This window comes from Lactuca saligna, chromosome 5, assembly GCF_052625555.1.
Source record: "Lactuca saligna cultivar CGN05327 chromosome 5, ASM5262555v1, whole genome shotgun sequence".
NCBI classification, from domain to species: Eukaryota; Viridiplantae; Streptophyta; class Magnoliopsida; order Asterales; family Asteraceae; genus Lactuca; species Lactuca saligna.
In genome coordinates this window covers 108886064-108908800 of record NC_136421.1, presented here as the reverse complement: position 1 = coordinate 108908800, position 22737 = coordinate 108886064, and the positions used below count along the sequence as shown (strand labels likewise).

Genomic DNA, 22737 nt, shown 5'->3' with positions numbered 1-22737 from the left:
GATTTGAGTATTGGATTAAACCCACGCTCATCTGAATTACTTCATGGATTTTATCACAAGTGATTGTGAAGCGATAATATCTTATATTCTTGAAACAGAGAAATATGAGTTCCAGTTTGCAAGTCGGTTGCACATTGATGATACATATGAGTTGACGTGTATCCGTTCCATTTACCCAATGTGGGATAAAAGTTATATTTGTGGGCCTAAGCGCTAGGCAAACCAGGACTAAGTTGATGTGTTCAATTGTAGTCTGATTGTTAGTCGTCATAAATCGGAAATCGGGAAACAACACATGTACAGAGAGAATGATTATAATCCGTATCTCAGTCCATACGATATCTTATAGAATGGAGGAATATCTGATCCCTTATATAAAGGATGCGTTACTGATAAGATCAGAGTTCGAAAACGGCTTTTGAGAGCTACGATTGTGAATCGGATTTTGAAGTTCCTTTGGCAGTTATAGCTATTAGATTTATCCAAATGGGAGACTATTGGATTTGGTGTCTAAGCCCCTAACTATAATTGATATGTACTTGAACCGACAGTGGTACGGTCCTTTTGGGTTGCCTTCACCGGAGCAATTTGATAGGATGGATTTTTGAGAAAGAGGTTATTTGTGATTTATTAATATATTACAAGAATAATATATTAATTGAGAAATCATATTATTTAACTGGTATTGATTAAGAATTAATTTGAAATTAATTTAGTGATCAAAAGAGACTGATTAAATTTACAGGGACTGATTAGGCAAATCAATAATACTTATAGATTGGGCTAATGATCCTTGTTGATTAGGGATGGACTAAATCTATGTGAGATTCCATGAAGAGTTAGTCTAAAGGGCCCATTATATGAGTTGGTGGATTGATTAAGGCCAATTATATGAATTAGGGTTTCTAAGATGAAACCCTAGGGATTCCACACTATAAATACTAACCCTTGCACTCCTAAAATTGGCACATGTGTTCCAAGATGAAACCCTAGCCGTTGGTGCCACCTAACCTCTCTCTCATATTCCTCCATTTGCTTTTGGTGTTTGTGACTTATTAGAGGTATCACATTTAAGGTACTAAGCTCTTGAAAGGTGAAGAACTACAAGCTACAACTAAGAGGTATTCATCAAACTAGTTTTTTTTGTTGTAAATCTCCAACTGTTGACTAGTTAGGGTTTGTGCTTTGGATGAAATGAAACTGCATGTATAACTTGAGAAACTTAGATCCAAAGCATTAAGGTTGTATGTGCACCATAGGATTATTATAGTGCTCAAAACCCTTTAGAAAGATCCAAGGAATCCGTAATTGCTACGAATGCAATCAAGCAGGGCATTTTAGAAAGGACTGCCCAAAACTGAAGAACTAGGGCGACAAAGGAACAACATAGTAATTGATGTAGGGATGTTCACCAGGACCCAGTCATGGTCATTGGTACGTTTTTCCTCAGAAATAATTATGTTCCCATATGATTTAATAATGATAACGATATAGGCTTTGTTGGCCATACGCTTAGAAACATGATGAAACCTAAATCTTGCAAAATTAATAAGACTTACAAAATGGGAATCGAAATTAGTTCAATTAGAAATATTCACTAATCGCTTTCTCACGTTGAAAAACCACGTCTTCACTCAGATCTAATTCCTATGACCCTTGAAAGTGCAATGAGATCATTAAAATGAATTGGTCATCACCACATCGAACGAAGGTTTAATAATATGAAAAACTCATTCAACTACCCGTACCAAACGATGAAACCCTTGTGATTATGGAGACAATGTAGGGAAGAACCTAAGAGTCATCACTTACATGAAGGCAAGGAAGTATTTGCAGAAATGATACTAAGCTTTCTTGGCCCAGGTGGTGGATATGCAAGAAAAGGGTAAGGAAATCAAAGACATACCGCAAGTGTGCAAGTACCCGGATCTATTTCTAGAAGACCTACCCGGAGTACCTCCCGTCAGATAGGTTGAGTTTCGAATTGACCTTATCCTGGTTACAGCACCAGTGAAACGATCTCCTTATCATCTGTGACAAACCGATATTTCGATTCTATATAATGACTTAGAAAGCCAAGTATTGTAACTACTTTCGAAAATAATGAACTTAACTTTAAAAATAAAATGTACAAAAGTCTCTATTTGGTTACCTACTATATTAAATATCATTAAACCGTGAGCATACATCAAGGATTTGTTACAAACATAGTTTAAAGTATGAAATTACTTATACATAAATACATTTTTGACTTTTAATGACTCATTGCAAACACTGTTTTAGCTATTGTTGTACATACAAAGATAAATTTTTTAGACTTATTAAAAGTATTATTGCGTTAGTAGAAAACATGTGACTCTCACCAACCTCGTGTTGACTTTCAAAATACATGTATTCTCAAGAAATCAGTAATCAAGAACATTCGGACAACGGATACTCTGGAATCTCAGGTAATTTAGTTTACTATGTTTTATTAAGTCCTCCTAGCTATTTAAAGGCAACTACTATATTATCTAGTAAGAACCTTGTATTTGAATTTTATGATAGAATATAAATGTTCTTTTGTTTATCCTTGTACTTGTGCTATATATTCAGTTTATCTATGATTCATGAACTTAGTCGCACAACCCAATATGTTCTGTCTCGACTGGGGGTATAATAAAAGGAGGTGGATGAATTTTAGGGTATTCCATGATATTTGGAATATTCATTGCAGATAAATAGGAAAACTAAATAGTTACCAATTTGAATAAATATTATTTTATACATCTAGGGTTATATAAGGTTTTCAAGTTGCACTATAAAAGTGATGGGTTTGACACATAAGAACTTTCCTATGTGCACATGCAAACCCTAATGCTTGGATCTAGGTTTCTCTAATTGAACATGCAATGTATCCAAGACTTTTATTGATAGATCTAGTATAAACATTCAAATCATAACATATGAAATCAGATCTAAAGGAATACCTTGAGTTGCTTGCTTGAATCTTCTTGTCTTTGGAGCTTAGAGTCACAATTGTCACTCCTCTAATGGCTTCCAAACACCAACTAGCAAGAGGGTGATAATAGAGAGAGAGAGAGAGAGAGAGGAGGGTGAGAAAATCGGCCCTAGGGTTTCTTGTCTTGCATGACTCCCGATTTCCTCCACCCAATGGGTCTATATATACTATGAGCTACTAGGGTTACACCTTAAACCCTAATTGAATAACTTAGGCCCTAAGCAATCCAATGATCCCTATAGACTAGGCCTTGGACGATTTCTAGGTTTCTCCAAACCCTAAAATCGTCCTCCCTCACATCCATAAAGATTCATATCCCAAAATACAATTATCACACATTTGACAGTTTATGCCCTTTTATTCAATTAACCTTTTTAAGTCACCAAATTAATTCCTAATTAATTTATGACTTATATTAATCAAATAACAATATTATTATTCCTTATATTATTCTCATAATATATTAATAATATTTCTTCTCTCATTATAAATCATCCTGTCAAGTTGCTATGGTGAAGGCAACCCAAAAGGACCATGCTCAACCGGGTCAAATACTTGCCAAATATAGTTACAACCTTAGACACTATTCCAATAGTCTCCCACTTGGATAAGTCTAGTAACTATATACACAAGCGCAATCCGATTAGCAGTCGTAGCTCTCAAATACATTGTCAAACTCTGATCTTATCAGTCCTGTCCTTTAGATAAGGGATCGTACAGTCCTCTGTTCAGATATCATGCGGACACAATCATAGTCCAGCGTTTAGTTTCTCGATCTCAGATTTATTCAACATAGAACTTAATCAAACACATCAATTTAGTTCTAACCGGGCCCGGTACATAAGTCAAATCAAATCATCGAGCGGCCGAGATATCGCTTTTACCTTCTTAGGATAAAAGTAACAGATAAACTTCGACTTATATGCATTTACTTATTCGCCAATCAATCATACACAACAATGCGTTTTATAACATCAATTTACTGATGCGGTTTCACATCATCAATGTACAACCAATTAACAAATAACAAACCATATATCTAGGTTTTAAGACCATATGATATTATCATCTTGCGATCACTTATATATACCTTAAAGTGATTCCACCAAACACAGGTTTGTTCCAATGCTCAAAACTAGTTCATAAGCACTCATGAACATTGCAGTAAACCTTTGCTATGTCTAATACCATTTAGACAATCTACATACCAATTCATGACAATCTTCTTTCATATCTACTTCCAACATATGAACGATTGTGGACCATTCGAATAATTCAATTATTCTTAATAACTCAATTATTCAGGAAGTCAAAACATGCAAAGTGAAACAATAGTTAAACAATTAACATAAGATAGTAACTTTACTTATAAATAATACTCCTTTATTTAATCATCAAATGTCAATTACATTTTTCTATTACAAGTTTCTAAAACTATGTAATCTAAACTAATATCATCCATCAGTCCAATACTCCTAGCATGCTGCAAGTGCTTAACCCTACTCAGTCCTTTCGTAAGCGGATCTGTTGGGTTATCTTCTGATGATATCCTCTTAACCACGAGATGTCCTTCTTCTACTCGATGTCTAACAAAGTGATATTTTCTATCGATATGGCGAGATCTACCATGATCCCTCGGTTCCTTGGTCAAGGCAACCACTCCTTCATTATCACAGAAAATTTCCACAGGCTCCTTTATGGCAGGTACAACTCCAAGATCACCAATGAAGTTCTTCAACCATATTGCCTCCTTCGATGCTTCGCTTGCTTCAATGTACTCTAATTCGCACGTTGAATCAGCTACGGTTTCCTGCTTGGAACTTTTCCTAGTTACTGCTCCTCCATTCAAGGTAAAGACCCAGCCCGACTGCGAACCACTACTAGAATATAGACCTTTAATGACACGCAAACCATGACACATAGTGATTTACGATAGGCAAAAGCGTGTGTTCTAGAAGTAATGTCATCTCTTCTAAAATTTAAAGGATTTAGGGCATGTATTTTTGCGTGCCCTTAAAATTAATGTCAGAACAAAAAAATAAAAACACGGAGGGCACTCAACATAAAAGGCGTGTTGTCTATTCATGTCGCTTTATAAAATTTTCATCAAATGCACGTTTTAATAGATAAGGGGGGAAATCAAATAAAAACATTAGAAAACCCCGCCTCGACGATTTAGGGTTCATTCCATCCTTCTCTCTTTCACGCTGCTTCTGTCTCCACACTTCATCTCCCAACTACGATTTTTCTAATAAGAAAAATAGAGAAATCCTAAAGCAAATTCCACCCTCCCCTTCTCTCAATTTTCTTCAAAAGTATTAGAATCAAAATTTTTCTGCAAAAGCCCTTCTTCTTCACCTTATTCTACACTATGGAACAAGTGAAGCAAGGTCATCCATCAATGATGCCAAAGGAAACTCCACCCTCCTCTTTTCTTAATTTCTTTGGGCTTAGGGTTCATGAAAGCTCTTGAATGCTCCTAAAAGACTGCAAAGTGATTTAGGGTTTGTTTCATCCTCTATATATCTCTATTACGCTTGAACCCTAATCTCAGACACCAATGTCTTTTTTTTCTTGTGAATTCGTTCTCATTCCTTCTTGCCTAATCTGATTTATTAGGTTTAAGTAAAGGTGCAAAGGTGATTCTGCTTTTTGCGGGTGGGCTTGAATTCTCAGGTCCCATCGAGAAGTATCTGATTGACCCTATCACAAAGAAGCCGTTTGTGAACTCGGTGGTGTCGATGAATGGGTTTGCATTGGTGGGAGGACCCTCAAAGCAAGATCATCCAAGGGCAATCGAGGTGCTGATGAAGCTCGATGTGCCATACACTGTGGCTTTGTCTCTTGTGTTCCAGACAACAGAGGAATGGCTTAACAACACTTTGGTTCTTCACCCGATTCAGTTGGCTTTGCGGGCTACTCTTCTTGAGCTTGATGGAGGAATGGAGCTTATTTTTTTTCTCAAGAAGAGACCCAAGAACCGGTAAATCCCATGCCCTTCACAAGTGGGTTGAGCATCTCTGCACCAGATCAGTCAGATGGGCAGAACTAGAGAGGTAAACAAAGGTACTTATTTTTGCCATATGTTGTTTTTTTTAATTTAAAAAAATTTAATAAATAAATAAGCAGAGAACTGAGGAAAAACTAAGAATGAATTCTAGTGAATTTTCAATATATTTAAGTAATTGCACAAGTTCCATTGCAACTTAAAAGGCACACAGACTGTTTATGTAGTTTTTTTTCATCTTTTCATTGGGTTTTTTCTTCTTTAATTTTTCATTGTGGTATCTTCTTTTCCTTCTCTTTTTAATTGTAAGTCCATGCCATGTCTACACCTTTTGTTACTCTTTCTGCAGAGGTTGGCAGCTGGAGAGTGGTTCATTGCGCGATAACTATTAAAACCATGATTGTTCCTTTGTTTTTCTGAATTCATCCATATTTATGTGTTTTGGGATTTGATTGCGTCATTTTCTTTCAACAAATTTATTGAAACTTGACAGTTGGTAGTTTCTCAATTTGCTTCAAATCTTCATCTTCATCTTATAATTATTCTTGGGTTTCAGATATCCTAAAATAGGTATGGGACTTATCTGATCAAGACAATGACATCATGCTTTCATTGAATGAATTTTGTATTGCTCTCTTCCTCATGGAGAGACACAGGGAAGGCCACTCTCTTCCAAAGGCACTTCCATCTGGCATTTTGTTTGAGAAGACACCAGTGAAAATAGTAGTGATACTCCTTGTGTTGAGGTGGGTTGACATTTTTTTGTTTGTAAGCTAAGAGATTATGATTTATATTTTGTGTTAATGGTTTATTTTTCTGAAGTGCAGGCTAATGAAGACTTTTCTTATCCATCAGGAGCAAAAGAAGAAGGTTTAGTGAAGGAAAGTGACAGGTGAAATAAGCAAGTGAGAGCTCCTTGTTTTTTTTTATTGAACATTAGTGTACACCATTATTGGTATATGAAGTACTTTTCATTTGTTGCATGTTAGTTCCCATCATTTTTTTTACCTTTTCTTGTTATGTATTTTGTAGCACCCCAACTTGTATGACATCTGTTAAGAGGAGGGGATCAGCAGGTGTGGTGGAATCCTTAATACTTTTGAAATCACATGACAATATGCATGCTCCATTTACTCAGGTTGATCTAATTTTCACATGCTATCTTTTTTTTTTTTTTTAATCTCCACAATGAATAAATTGACAGTTTTTATATATTTATTTAAATCATAGGATCCACGAATTATGATAGAAGACATGCATGAAAAAAGGCTCCATGCATTTGAAGTCTTGGGTGATTCTTTTGCAAGTTGTCACATCACATATAGGATATTATATAAAATAAATTTCTTTGCTGAAAATTGTGTATAATTTTTGTCAGAGCTTCTCCGGGCAGTTAGAGAAGGACATCTTATCTTCAGGTACTATATAAAATGGTGTTTTTATCTCTGATGACTCCCTTAACTTTTTGTTGTTTGATGATTTTATGGACCCAAATAGAGAAGGAGAAAAGGTACATTTTTTTATTTTTCGACATTTACTCTCCATGATCAATGAAACTAACATCATCCAATATCTATACAGACACTTCATTATCTAGAAACAGTAAGACCACATCAATTACTGGAGCAAATGGTGTGTACTAATTTCAGAGCTGCAGCTGACACTCTTAACCAGACTAGCATTGGCAGTGAACAAGCTACCGGGTGATATGGAAATAATCCAAGATGTAAAACGGATTTGTGTTGTATTCGAAAATGTGGAGAAGCTGCTAACACTTGGTAGTGACAGTGGGAATCAATGGAGTCACCAACAGGGGGAGATTGAGACTCATAGGATTCTTCTAAGTGACAAAATTCAATGTTAGTAGGATAAATGAATTAAATGCTAGATTTTAAAGATGGCATTATGTAATCTCTCTAGGTTTAAGAGCCTGTGACAAGAAGCTGTAATTGGCAGCTAGAAAGCAAAGTTGTTGCTTATTAATTAATAGTTAATATCATCTAGTTTATCCACTTATTTTACACATCTTATGTTCTTATTGGTCATGGAGGAGGTATGATGCAAGTATCCTGTCCATATAGTTGTTTGTATGTCCCTTCACACTCTCTGTAGTTGCTTTATGTTCTCTTGAACTTTTTATTCTTATTAATTCTTTTCACATGGTGATCAAATTTTCCAGGAATAATACCTTTGGATAGATCGAAGGATGAAGAAGAACGAAGTTGTGGTGATCTTCAGTGATTGAAGGTAAACGGATAGGGTTTGCTTGAACCTCACAGGTCGTATTCTTTTTTTTTTTTTTTTGTAGACCAGTATCAATGAATATTGGGATGTTTGGGTGTTTCAGTTTACTGGGAAAAGAAAACATTGAAAATTAAAAGAATTGTGTTTGGTTTGCTTTATTTGACAGGGAAGAAGGAGTACAATCGGGGTTGTGAAATTGATGGGAAAGAAGAAAAGAAACAAAAGGTGTTGCTGCCCTTGATGGTTAGCTGAAGAATAAGAAGGGAATAGAAGGAGTACAGTGCTTTCCATACCAGAATGTGAACTCTGTAAGGGCGCCCTTCTTTTTCCTATTTTTCTGATCATGGACGAAGAAGAAGAATAAGAACGAAATTCCATCGATTTCTTTTTAAATCTCAGAGGTTCTGATGGTTTCTATAATTTAAGGTATTGATTTCTCTCATTAATTAAACCTAAATGTAGGAAAAAAATCAGATAAATTAAACATTAACCACCACCACAACACCACCATCTCCACCGCTTCCTTAATCACATAACTCTTCTTTTATTTCAACTTTTTCTGCTTCATCTTTCCACCCATGAAAATATCTATTGTTTGTATGTTAGACTTTGTTTTTTGCTTTATGTTTCCTATGGTTTTGGATTTGGCCCCTTTAAGACTATGCACATGCTTAACAGTTAACACACAAGGGTAATTTTGTCATTTTGGCCCTTTATTTCTTGTTTTAACATTAAGGAAACATGGAACGATTCTCATTATGGTTAAACACTAGGAATGATGAATAATCTTGAATGGTTCACTTCTAAACTACTAACATATGAATTGAAATAAATAAATGGATAAAATGAGTGAGATTTGATCTTGAAAGTGAACAACTCATTTTAGATTTTTTTGTTTATGTTATAAAACTTTATTTTATTTTATTTTTTATAAAAACAACTCCACATCAAAATTTCAATATTACTAAGTAAGATTATTGAAAAATAATTGATCTGGATATATATCCAATATATCTTTGCTGGATCGTGGTACACATACTGATCGCACTCTTTCTGCTCTCTTGACCTGTAAAAATAAAATCTCAGGATTCAGCTACTACTGATGGGTGTGTCATCCGACTTCCTTAAAATCACTGCTAAGTTTTGATTTATGGCCTTATGATGTTGTCATCATTGGCCCTCAAATTAATGGACCTAAAATCTTTCAATGTCTGCAACAACCCAATTCATTAATCTTCATTCAATTATATTTTTCATAAATTACCCAAGGGAAAAACAGTCTTTAATATTAGATACCTGATATATGTAATAGGCAGGATCATAAGCACTTTCCAGTTGGACATCAGAATAGTTGAAGGGAGTTTCATTCCTCGTGATCAAGTTTCTGTTAATGGCACGTAACCTGTTGATGTTAGGATTGGACCTCGTCCACCTGATCAGGTAATATTACTTTTTGAATTATATATATATATATATATATATATATATATATATATATTGACTTAAATTTTGTGTTGACTTGAATATGGTTGGTGGATCAAGGAGACAATCATAGTAAAAAACGAAGTACAACTAAGAAGAATGTTAGTTAAAGTGTTCTACAACAATACTTTTCTGGGAGCCTTAAGGATGCTACTAAAGCCATTGGAGGTAATATATATATATATATATATATATATATATATATATATATATATATATATATATATATATATATATATATATATAAGAAAACTAGTGATAAGAAAACTAATATTATAACCCTGAAAAATAAAAATAAATTTGAAGAATTTCTGTAAGCACCTATGGTAATTAGTGAAAAGAAAACTGACTAGTGATAAGAAAACTAATATTTTATCCTAGAAAAATAAAAATAAATAGAGATATAAGGTCATAATTAGATCTTATTTAAAGATATGTGAGTATGTGTAATTGTGTAAGTGTGTGCAAGTGTTTGTGTATATTTTTGGACTGATTATTCTATTAGTATAGGTTTTCTCTATTAACTTTATGCATATTTCATCCCTTCTATCTTATGCATCAATGCTAAACCAAGGTATTGACTAAAATACCCCATATGTTAAATTTGACCAAAATACCTCTCTTTATGACTTAATGTCTAATCTTGTGAAGTTATGTTTATGTCTTTGACTTAATATCTATTTCAACCATTACATCTCATATACATCATGGCTAAATCAAGGTTCTAACCAAAATACCCGGTATGTTGATTTTTTTTTTCTGTATTACCAATAAATGCTAATTTTTTTGTAATAGTGTTAACTCATCATATAAAGTGTTTGTATGGAAATTATCTTATGGTGTGTCCAATTTTTCTTACCAATAAATGCTAATTTTTTGTAATAGTGTTAACTCATTATGTTTATATGAATCTAAAGGTTGCATGATTCAAATTTGCAGGTCTTGGGGTGGCATATCCATCTTACAATACAAAATAAAACCACAATAGAGGTTAGAATAATGTTTTAGTGTGTAAATGCATGCAGATCAATGTTGTGTTACATTACATGATATCTTTGTTGTTGTAACCTGTTTACAATTGGCTTTCTTCCACGTGATGAAATAGTAATAGTTAGGAGAGGGTATTTATTTTTATTTTTGAAAATTTGATCATCAACAAGAACAAGGTTGTCTTGTAAGTGTTATTTCATCAAATTGCATAAAATAGCAACGTACTTGAAATATGGAGCTTGAAACTTAAAAAAGCTTACAAGTTTTGATTGGTGGATTGATTCTTTTTTAGGCTTATTCTGGATGAAGTGGTTATCAGGATATATCATACTTGATAAGGTTTGTTCAAAGTTTTATAGGATTAAAGTACACTAAAAAATGTTAATGGCTAACTTTTTGGGATTTTTCAGTTAAAATTGTGTAGAAGCATTTCTTATGTTGCAGTTGCTGCTCATGCAGATCAGACTAGCAGGAGGAAATTAGCACTTTTCCAGGTTCCTTTGTTTCTAGGCATTGGGGAAGAAGATACAGCCCTGACTAAGGCAACTGAAAGTGGCGATACTGATCTTGTTTATCTTGTTCTCTTTCATATATGGCAGAAGGTATTTATTGTTTTCTTATTTGTTTAATTATAAAATAATGGTAAAATTAAGTTCTCAAATTATTGGCTTGTATAGAGACCAACATTGGAATTATTTGGAATGATACAAGCTAGACCTATTACGCGCGATCTATTCATACGGGACTCAAGATATCATATTTTGGCATGGCTAGAAGCTTTGGAGGAAACGAGACTCAAGAAAAAGTAAACACATAGAGAGTTGTTGGCACATAGTAAGCTTGATGATGCAATTGTATATAAATGAGTTCATTTTTTTATAACATTTACTCACTTTTGGAATAATTATTTGTATTTGACATATTAGTGAAATGAATTATCTTTGTTATTTATGGTATTTTATTTTGTATTATGAGATTTTTAATGTATTATTTAATTTGAAAATTAATAAATCTATAAATAATATATTTTTTTAAACATTTAAAGTTATGATACGCAAAAATGTGTGTCATCTTCATTTATGACATCGCCTTTCTTGACAGTGGCTTTCTTGATACGTATTGCGTGTCATTAACACGCGCAGCGTAAGGTTACGACACGCGAATGCGTGTTGTCTTCCTTTATGACAGGGCCTTCCTTGATACGCATTGTGTGTCGTAAACGCGCGTCGTAATTGCGCGTCGTAAATGAGCGCCGTAAATGCGTGTCGTCTCTCTTTATAACAGGGCCTTCCTTGACGCGCATTTGCGCGTCGTCTGAGCCTTTTAGGACACGCAATGAGCGTCGTAAAAGGCTGTTTTTCTAGTAGTGAACGGTAGTTGTCCCTGTCAGTCTGAAAGCTAACGTCAGTATACCCTCGCACCTTTAATTCATCACTCCCTCTAATGACTAAAAACCATTCCTTGGTCCTCCGAAGGTACTTAAGGATATTCTTAACCACAATCCAATGGGCTCTGCAGGGTTCCCTTGATATCTACTAACCATGCTCAAAGCAAATGCTACATCAGGGCGAGTACAAGTCATAGCATACATGATTGAGACAACTGCGGAAGCGTAAGGTACTCGGCTCATCTCTACTATCTCGGTTTCGGTACTCGGACTTTGAGTCTTACTCAACTTGGCATTACTTTGTATTGGTAATTCTCCCTTCTTCGAGTTTTCCATACTAAAACGTTTCAGTACTTTATCTAAGTAAGTGTTCTGACTAAGTCCTATTAGTCTCTTACTTCGTTCTCTCACTATCCTTATTCCCAAGATATAGGAAGCCTCTCCAAGGTCCTTCATAGCGAAGCACTTCCCGAGCCAGGACTTAACCTCCTGTAGTGTCGGGACGTCATTTCCTATGAGTAGTATGTCATCGACATACAAAATAAGGAAGCTAATTATACTCCCACTGGCTTTGACATATACACATGATTCATCTTCACTTCGTACAAATACAAAATCTTTGACTTTCTCATCAAAGCAAAGATTCCATCTACGAGATGCTTGCTTAAGCCCACAAATGCACTTCTCAAGCTTGCACACTTTATTTGGATGCTTCAGATTAATAAAACCTTCCAGCTGAGCCATGTAAACATCCTCAGCCGACTTCCCATTAAGAAAAGTGGTCTTGACATCCATTTGCCATATCTCATAATCATGAAATGCGACAATAGCTAGCATCACCCTAATAGACTTTATCTTTGCAACTGGTGAGAAGGTCTCATCATAGTCAACTCCGGGAGTTTGAGTAAATCCCTTCGCAATCAATCGCGCCTTATATGTGTGTACATTCCCATCCACGTCGGTCTTCTTCTTGAAGATCCATTTGCACCCAACGGTCTTACGTCCGGGCACATTATCAACCAAATTCCAAACTTGGTTATCATACATGGATTGAATCTCACTGTGCGTTGCCTCTTTCCATTTTGCAGACTCTGGGCCTGCCATGGCTTCCTTATAGCTATTAGGTTCATCTAGATTTATTAGTGTACCATCACTAATATACGTGTCCCCTTCGGTAGTAATATGAAAACCATAGAACTTGGGTTGAACTCTAACTCTTTCAGAACGTCTAATAGGTAAGGGCTCGTCAATTAGTTCAACCGGAGTTTCCTCCTTGGGTTGAGCGCCAACGGTAGAGGTTCCTTCATCACTCGATTCTTGAATCTCTTCAAGTTCGATCAGCCTCCCACTGTCCCCTTGGTTTATGAGTTCTCGCTCTCGGAAAACCCTTCTCCTCGCAACGAAGAAAACATTGTCATTCGGTCTATAGAAGAGATATCCAAAGGATTTCTGCGGGTAGCCGATGAAAATACATCGCTCACTACAAGGTTCGAGCTTTTCGTGAGTATCTCGTCTTACGAAAGCCTCGCAACCCCAAACCTTGATATGTGCCAACGAGGGAGCTTTCCCTGTCCACATCTCGTGAGGTGTTTTGGCAACCTTCTTTTTAGGGACTCGGTTAAGGATATGGGCGGAAGTCTCTAAGACATACCCCCAGAATGAGATAGGTAGTGAAGCACGACTCATCATAGAACGAACCATGTCTAACAAGGTTCGATTACGCCTTTCTGCCACACCATTCAACTGCGGTGTCCTAGGTGGCATCAATTGCGAAACTATTCCGCATTCTTTGAGATAGTCGTGGAATTCAAGACTTAGGTACTCTCTTCCTCGATTGGATCGAAGCATCTTGATTTTCCTGCCCAATTGATTCTCCACTTCATGTTTGAATTCTTTGAAATTTTCAAACGTCTTTGACTTGTGCTTGATTAAGTAAATATACCCATATCTACTATAATCATCGGTGAAAGTCACATAGAAGCGGTTTGCATCCTTTGTGGTGGATCTAAAGGGTCCACATACATCGGTATGTATGAGATCCAATAAACCCTCACCCCTCTCACAAGTACCAGTGAAGGGTGACTTGGTCATCTTTCCAAGAAAACAAGACTCACACGTGTCATCTTCCCTAAGGTCGAATGACTCCAACACTCCATCCTTTTCGAGTTGGGCTATGCGCTTCTTGTTGACATGTCCAAGACGACAATGCCACAAACATGCTTTATCCATACTATTGGAAGAATCCATGCATAAAACATCATTTCCTAATTTATCTACAATCATAACAGTCTCATAAATTCCATTACAAGGCATTGCTTCAAAATATAAAACACCATTTAGATAAGCATAAATCGAACCATTCTCATTATTAAACGAATATCTAAATCCTTGTCTAAACAAACCATGAAATGAAATGATGTTTCTTGCCATATCTGGCGAGTAGCAACAATTATTCAAATCTAAACTTAATCCATTACTAAGCACTAAAGAATACACTCTAATCTTGGTAACATGTGACGATCTTCTGTTTCCCATGATTAGATTTATTCTTCCATGCTCCACATCCCTATTTCTTCTTAGTCCCTGCAATTCAGAACAAATGTGGTAACCACACCTAGTATCAAGAACCCAAGAAATATCATGAGATGAATCATTAGATTTAATTGTGTAAATACCTGCGAAAGACGTCTTGATCTTTCCATCCTTGATGGCTTGCAGATATTTTGGGCAGCTTCTCTTCCAATGCCCTATTTTGTGGCAATGGTGGCACTCTACCTCCTTCGGGTTAGGGTTGGGTTTAGCAGGATCAACCTTGGTCCCACTAGAAGAGGAACCATCTCGGGTCTTTCCCTTGCGGTGGCTCTTTGATGGAGCCTTCCTCTTTTTGCCCCTTCCCTGCCCTATAGCCAAAACAGGAGCAGCAGGTGGATTGGGAGTTTGTGCAACAGACTTGTCCTTAAGGTTGCTCTCAGCAACCCTTAGGAGCCCTTGGAGCTTGCTTAGGGTGACCTCTTCCTTGTTCATGTGGTAGGTCATCCTAAATTGGTTGTAACACAGAGGCAAGGAGTGAAGGACCATGTCGATAGCCAAGTCTTCCCCAAAGTCGACATTCAACTTTCGAAGACGATCGACATACCTTTGCATCTTTTGCAAGTGTATGGTTAGAGATTCTCCATTTCCCATTTTAGTAGTGATCATGTTAGTGAAGATCTCGTAACGTTCCTGCCTCGCGTTTTGATGGTATCTCTCCAATAAGTCTTGATGCATCTTGTACGGATATATGTCCTCATAGGAGTTTTGGAATTCGACGTTCATTGTGGCTATCATGATGCAATGAACTTTCGTTGCATCACGCTCATGAGTCTCAAAGACAGTCATTTCAGCCAGAGTAGCGATTTCTGGATTGACTTTTTCAAGCTTCTCATCAAGGACATACTCCTTGTCCTTGTAGTGAGCAATCGTGTGAATGTATCTTATCCATTCGCTAAAGTTCGTTCCATCGAAAGTCACTTTTTGGCAAAGGCTCATTAACGTGAATGAGCTAGCAGCAGCGTTGTTTGCGTTCGACGTCTACAAATAGAAAAGGAAAAAGTTTGATTAGAATTGAATCCCTAATTACCACCCAATATGAAAAATTAGGGCGAGGATCCAACAACATTATTTACACATTAGAAAAGGGATGCCATAATCCAACGTGCAAACAATTTGAAGGTAAGTGAATGACGATTCACTAATTCTCCACCATGAAAACATAACCTTAAGTTTTAAATGCATTTAGAGTTCCTAGATTTCGATGAGATTCATTGAACGTTTCAATGGAATGTTTTAAATCTCGATATGCCCCTTTCGTTTGTGATTGGGATGCCGAGGATCACAAAGTGGGTGTGAATAACCATGCAAATCTACACGGTGCCTTCATTATTACTATCACCTATTCGATGTGCCGGTAAACCACACACGCTCCACCGAACTATGATAAACAATGAATCACCCTTTTCCACCTTTGCTTAGAACCAATTAGTGTGCCGGTAAACGACACATGCTCCACTAACTTCTTAGTAAGGGTGCAAAGTGTAATTTCATGGGTTTGCATCAATTCACTTTTCCTAAAGTAACTAGGATTGGGAATTTGGAATGTAGTTACATTGTATTTTAACATTATACTTTTAATGAGGAGATAGTGTTTCCCTCTTCTACCCATTCGGCTAACGACCCTCCACCGGTCAAGCAAGCGGTGGGTGTGAGTGTACACCCATTAAGCGCCATTTTAAGGCAGCAACCTTATACCCACCTTATAGACCGGCTTCGTGAATGAGGCCTACTAACGGTAAGACTAGCATTTTAATTATATATATATATATATATATATATATATATATATATATATATATATATATATATATTAGTCTTGTAATATTATATTACTATAAGGTTGAATTTTAAACTTTGTAAAATTCTAGGGTTTGAAATTTAAGTTGTCCAAATTAAACTTTTAATCACAAAACTAAATTTCAAAACTTGAGGATCAGTTGTAAACTTTTCAAAACATAAGGGATCAAATAACAAATAATTTAAATTAACCATTTAATCTCATAATTATCCATATTTGATTTATTTAAATGTTTCTTGCAAAACAATTCACCAATTTAATTAAAATAATCAATTAATATCATATAAGGAAATTATTATTCAACTAATTGGTAAATATCTTTTGTTAGGTCAAGAATACACTCACATATATGTTAAAATTCGAATTTTATTGACCCATAAAGATTAAGGCAAGTTTCCATAAGAAAAATAGCAAGAAATCCCGAAACTAGCTCCATCTGACGCTCGAACTCGCCGAGTACCACAATGGACTCGCCGAGTTCACTATGGAACTCGCCGAGTTCATCAGGCAGATGGACAAAAATCGAATTTTGCAATCAACAAGAAATCAACCAATGTATCAATTCAATAGAAACCAATCAAGGCTCTGATACCACTTATGGGTTTGAGCCATAAGAACTTTCCTATGTGCACATGCAAACCCTAATGCTTGGATCTAGGTTTCTCTAATTGAACATGCAATGTATCCAACACTTTTATAGATAGATATAGTATAAACATTCAAATCATAACATATGAAACCAGATATAAAGGAATACCTTGAGTTGCTCGCTTGAATCTTCTTATCTTTGGAGCTTAGAGTCACAATTGTCACTCCTCTAATGGCTTACAAACACCAACTAGCAAGAGGATGATAATAGAGAGAGAAGAGGGTGCGAAAATTGGCCCTAGGGTTTCTTGTCTTGCATGAGTGCCGATTTCCTCCACCCAATGGGTCTATATACTATGAGCTACTAGGGTTACACCTTAAACCCTAATTGAATAAATTAGGCCCTAAGCAATCCAATGATCCCTATAGACTAGGCCTTGGATGATTTCTAGGTTTCTCCAAACCCTAAAATCATCCTCCCTCACATCCATAAAGATTCATAGCCCAAAATACAATTATCACACATTTGACAGTTTATGCCCCTTTATTCAATTAACCTTTTTAAGTCACTAAATTAATTCCTAATTAATTTATGACTTATATTAATCAAATAACAATATTATTATTCCTTATATTATCCTCATAATATATTAATAATATTTCTTCTCTCATTATAAATCATCATGTCAAGTTGCTATGGTGAAGGCAACCCAAAAGGATTATGCTCAACCGGATCAAATACTTGCCAAATATAGTTACAACCTTAGACACTATTCCAACAAAAAGGACCCTTTGAGCTTAAATTTTTAGCCATTCCTCCTACTCAAGAGATAGCCGAAAATCTCATATCTCATCTTCTCTCTCAAAAATTTATTGTTGCTGGTGTTGGGTGTGAACCATCAAAGACACGACACTTGTGGTGCTAACTTGCAAGTTATTGAAGAAGGATTCTTGATTGTTTACTACAACAATCAAAAGGTGTGGTTTTTCATCTACAATTGTCGAAATTACCTAGGATTAGAAGGTTTTTATTGTTCAATATAATGTTACATCAATAGTTTTATGACTTAGATCTTTAGGTTGCATGTACCCTTAAGTGTTAAAGATTTATCCGCATTTATACATATAAAACCCATCATTTGTATGTATATCGAGCAGGGCCCAATGTCAGGCGGAGCCTGATGAATATGTTGGGCGGGGCCCACCACATGTGACTGCATATATGTACCGAGTGTGGCCCGCTGCCGGGTAGGGCCCGATGTATGTATGGTATGTGGTATTTTTAGGAACTCACTAAACTTTGTTCTTACAATTTATGTTTATGGTTTTAGGTACCTTTGGTTCAAAAGGGAAGGGTCCGACATGATCGCACAACATCCACCGGTGTTCCGTATTCTATGATTTTGATTTGTACTCTGATAACTATTTTCTACATTGATACACTTTGAATGATTTTGAAATAAATGATTGATGGTTTTGGTTGACTGAAAAAAAAAATTCACTTAATATTTTTGGGACGTTACAAATACCTTGTAAAATGCAATATAAAAGTCAAACACTTAAGATGTGGCACTATTACACACAGAAACAGTATGCATACACTTGTGTTGACATTTTGAAAATAAACAACCACATAAACTTTAATTAAAGTACCGGTCCCTATTATTACCTGCAGTATCAATGTAATAAACATTTGTTAAACACTAACATAAAATCGCATTTTTTGGTCCCTGCTATAATGTGATATACTGTAGTGGTTGTTTCTAGTAGAAAGGAAAAATGTTAGAATGTGTGTTTTATTATAAAATATAAACAAGTAAAGTTTTTCATATAAAATATAAACATTTAGACTTTTTTTACTGTACAATATGTGTTGTAATAGGAAGAAATTAAAGTAGGATGCTATAATACAATAATCGACACAAGTAGATTTTTGTTTCTTGCATTGGAATAAGAGGAATATATAATAATATGTAATAAAATTTTGTTAAACAATATTATAAAATCATATTGTTTGTCCCTATTAAAATGTGATATATATATTCTAGTTGTCAGTTTTAGTTGCAGGGCAAAACAGTACAATATATGTTTTAGACATATCGACATAAGTACATTGTTGTTTGTACAAAAAAAAACACATTAATTGTATACCGGTTACAGACTGAAAAGGAGAAAAGAAGAAAATATTATGGTTATATTTGTACCTATGAGTTTGAAAACGATACATGAGTAGAGTTGAATGAAAAGAAAACTACGTGAAGGTAATGGTGACCGCTTTAATCTACAATTTATAGGTTTGATGATTTATATTATCGTAGTTATGGTAGATTCTAGAAAGCGAAATATATATAAGTCTATGCAATCTGGTGATTATGTAATCAATTAATTAAAGATCATCGTAATCTTTTATAACTAAAATAACGAATTAAGGTCAAAATATATGGTTAGAGGATTTTGAAAAGGTAAATTAAATATTTTTCTATTTTTTGTTTCTATCAATCTTCCTATTCATTTAAATGATGACATGTGTTATATTGATATACTAAAATATAATTAAATAAACATTAAATGTTACAAATGTCACTATTTTTTTTGGTAGAATGATATATATATATATATATATATATATATATATATATATATATATATATATATATATATATATATAATTTCTCTTTTAAAAATGATTCGTAAATCAATATGTTTGGATTTAACGTGATATATTTGCATGTTAAGCAATTGGTGATTTTGAAAATGGAAGATAATGATAAGAGAAATACATATTATTTTATAATCAAGTGGAAAGAGCATTATTTTTAACTTTTAATAGATAATAACTTTTTAATTTATCAGTTGTTTAAGATAAAGTATTTTTTATTCATTTTGAAGAATCTATTTTAAAGGAAGCGGTTTTTTAGTGTTTACGTATATCATATGTTCAAGATTTTATTCTGGTTATTCCTATAGATGGGTTTGGCCAACACATGTCTACCATGGAGTAACGTACTATTCTCAAATATTGACTCATGATTCCCATTTTTCCAGCTGACGAGATATGTCCTGTGTGTCGCAAGACATGTTTGGACTCTTTTGGGGAACATGCAGTTCACTATAAATAACTCTTAGGGTTCAAATACAAGCACGATATGGTTAGGGATGTTTTGTTTCATATGTTTAAGCGTGTCGGGGTTTCTGCTAAGAAAGAGTCACCTGTTAATTTCTTGACTAACCCGACAGAAGGAAGGTCAGCCCTCAGACAGGCTGACATTCTGATTTTTGGATGGGTCGGAGGGAAACACGCATGTGTGGATCTTACAGGGGTATCCCCTCTCGTGGGCCTGAGGGTTGGGGGTTTCACAGAGGGATATGCTGCTTCAAAAGCAGCCACAGGCAAAGTCACCAAACATGAGAGATCGTGCCTGGAAAATCAACACGTGTTCATATCATTTGCATTTGATACGATTGGTTTCCTCGCACCGGATGATGTAGAGCTTCTTAAAAGAGTACAATGAATCATGCATAGTAACGTTATATCCCCTAGATCTTCGGATGTAGTCTTTAAAAGAATTAACTTTATCATTCGAAAAGGCTTAGTGACACAGCTTGTTGCCCGTTTGTCATCTCACTCATTGTACGATGACTATTAAAAACTATATTTGTTTTAATATTTACGCATTATAAACCTCTTTTAATTAAAAAACAGAGTTTAATTGAAATATTATTTTTAGAGCATCCATATATGAATGTTCAATGGGAAAAAGAGCATCCATATACCCTAGTAGGTATCGACACATTTTTTATGTAATACTCTTTAAACATAAATGCTTGCGTTCACGTCATAAAGCACTTACAAAATTTTCTGAATCCATAAATTATATATTCTAAAGTCAAAAAGATCAAATGCTCGAAAGTCGTGGAACGACGAAAGATGGAATGCTAAGATTTATCTTTCTCTTTCAACATATGTAGGACCCCTAATGCTTTAAAATATAACAAAATCAACAATAACTAAAATGCAATCTTTATCAATCACAAATATTACAAACACAAAACAAAACTGGCACGGAGTAAAACATGTACAGACAAATTTACACTACAAAAGATGAATAACATGAAACTTGTACATATGAAATATTTTTGATATTGTAGTAAACTATCGCCTGGCGATTTTCTTGGAAAGTGCATAGACATTGATCCAAACCAACAGTAGAAGTGTTACGGAGGATGCGAGCGACAAAGCAATAGAGGCCCCAACACGGATGCAGTAAGTATCGTACGTGTCACAGATCTCGTTCCATCTGCTATGAGAGTTACCTTTGAGTCCTACGTATGATACACCTCCTGATGCTCCTGTTGCTGCAGCCATAATACCTAATAGCAGCTGCACCATACCCGATTATAATTATATGTCAGTATATCATTTTCATAGTTAAAATTATTTTATTTTGTTTTGCTTTGTATACGAATGAAACATGGATCCATTATAAATAAATTAGTGTCGTTCAGGAGCTTACTGAATCGACTATCACAAAATGAAACTTTAGCTTCGTTGAGGATCCTCCTGGCTTCCTGAGTGCGAAAACTGATATTAAACCAGTGATGATGCTGTATAAAGCAGCCGTGGAGAGCGTTGCCAAAAGGTTTCTACATCATAAAAAGAGTGTAAATATATATCGTGTCTCATAATAGACGCAGTTTGTGCCAATGGTTTTGGTGGTTGAAGTTGAAGTTACTTACATATGAGCTGGGGAGTGACTGAATTTTCCAGTCCTGGATATTGCTATTCCGGGTGCAATCGGAATAAGCTCAGTTTGATTAGAAATGACCAGAAGAACGATAGCAGCCACGGTAGTTGCAAAAAGCACGACCCTGAAGAACACATCAACTACTGAATGCTTCTTGGATCCACCTGCGCCTCTTGTAGCACTATACTCCGGTGGTGGTGCTGACGACTTTAGTGGTACCTCCATGCTAACGGCGGCATGGGCATGTGGAGGAATAGCGGAGTCATTGGATGCCATGGTTTAATTCCGGGATGCAGATTACAGAAAAGCACTGTTTGTTTTTTCTTTGGAAGTGTCGTTGGATTTATGGTATCAAGGATTTTAGTTTTATACAGCAGTTGGTCAACAGATTTGCATGATAACAGTTGGATGTTCACATACACATGGATAAACTTGATATATATAGGTTTAAAATATTCATTCACACAGCGTTTGGTGAATTGGTCAACTTGGGTTTACCAAATATATATTAGATGTTGCTTAGCTTTAAAGACACGATTGGTCATTGATATTGAAGTCAAATGTATGGGTAACGGTAGCTGGGAGGCCTCTTAATTATTGCCTTTTCTATCAACAACAGCCGCCTACTTGCATTTCGTGGTCAATTGTACTTCATGATGATCTCATTATAATATATTAGGTGTTCTGATTTTTTACGGCATATATAATTTATTAATATCATTTAGTATTCGATTAATATTCATTATATTATTTTTGGTGTTATATAAAAATCATTTAATAAAGGGCTTCTACTCCAAGATATCCGTTGTGGCCCTTTGTATTCCAAAGGTATCAGATGTGGTTCTTTTTCCTTTCTCATTAAGATTGAGGGTTCAAGTTTTGTTATATATATATATATATATA

The 22737-nt window shown here is 35.3% G+C and overlaps 1 protein-coding gene across 1 annotated transcript; it reads right to left on the bottom strand.

The window, feature by feature from the left end:
• Nucleotides 1-21094: 21094 nt before the first annotated feature.
• On the bottom strand, nt 21095-22220 carry LOC145045278 (CASP-like protein 1). The gene is made up of 3 exons (XM_078993615.1): nt 21827-22220; nt 21604-21733; nt 21095-21470 (listed from the first exon to the last, which is right to left on the bottom strand). The coding sequence occupies exons 1-3, from the start codon at nt 22108-22110 to the stop codon at nt 21243-21245; spliced, it is 642 nt and encodes a 213-aa protein (XP_078849741.1). The 5' UTR covers nt 22111-22220; the 3' UTR covers nt 21095-21242.
• Nucleotides 22221-22737: the final 517 nt, after the last annotated feature.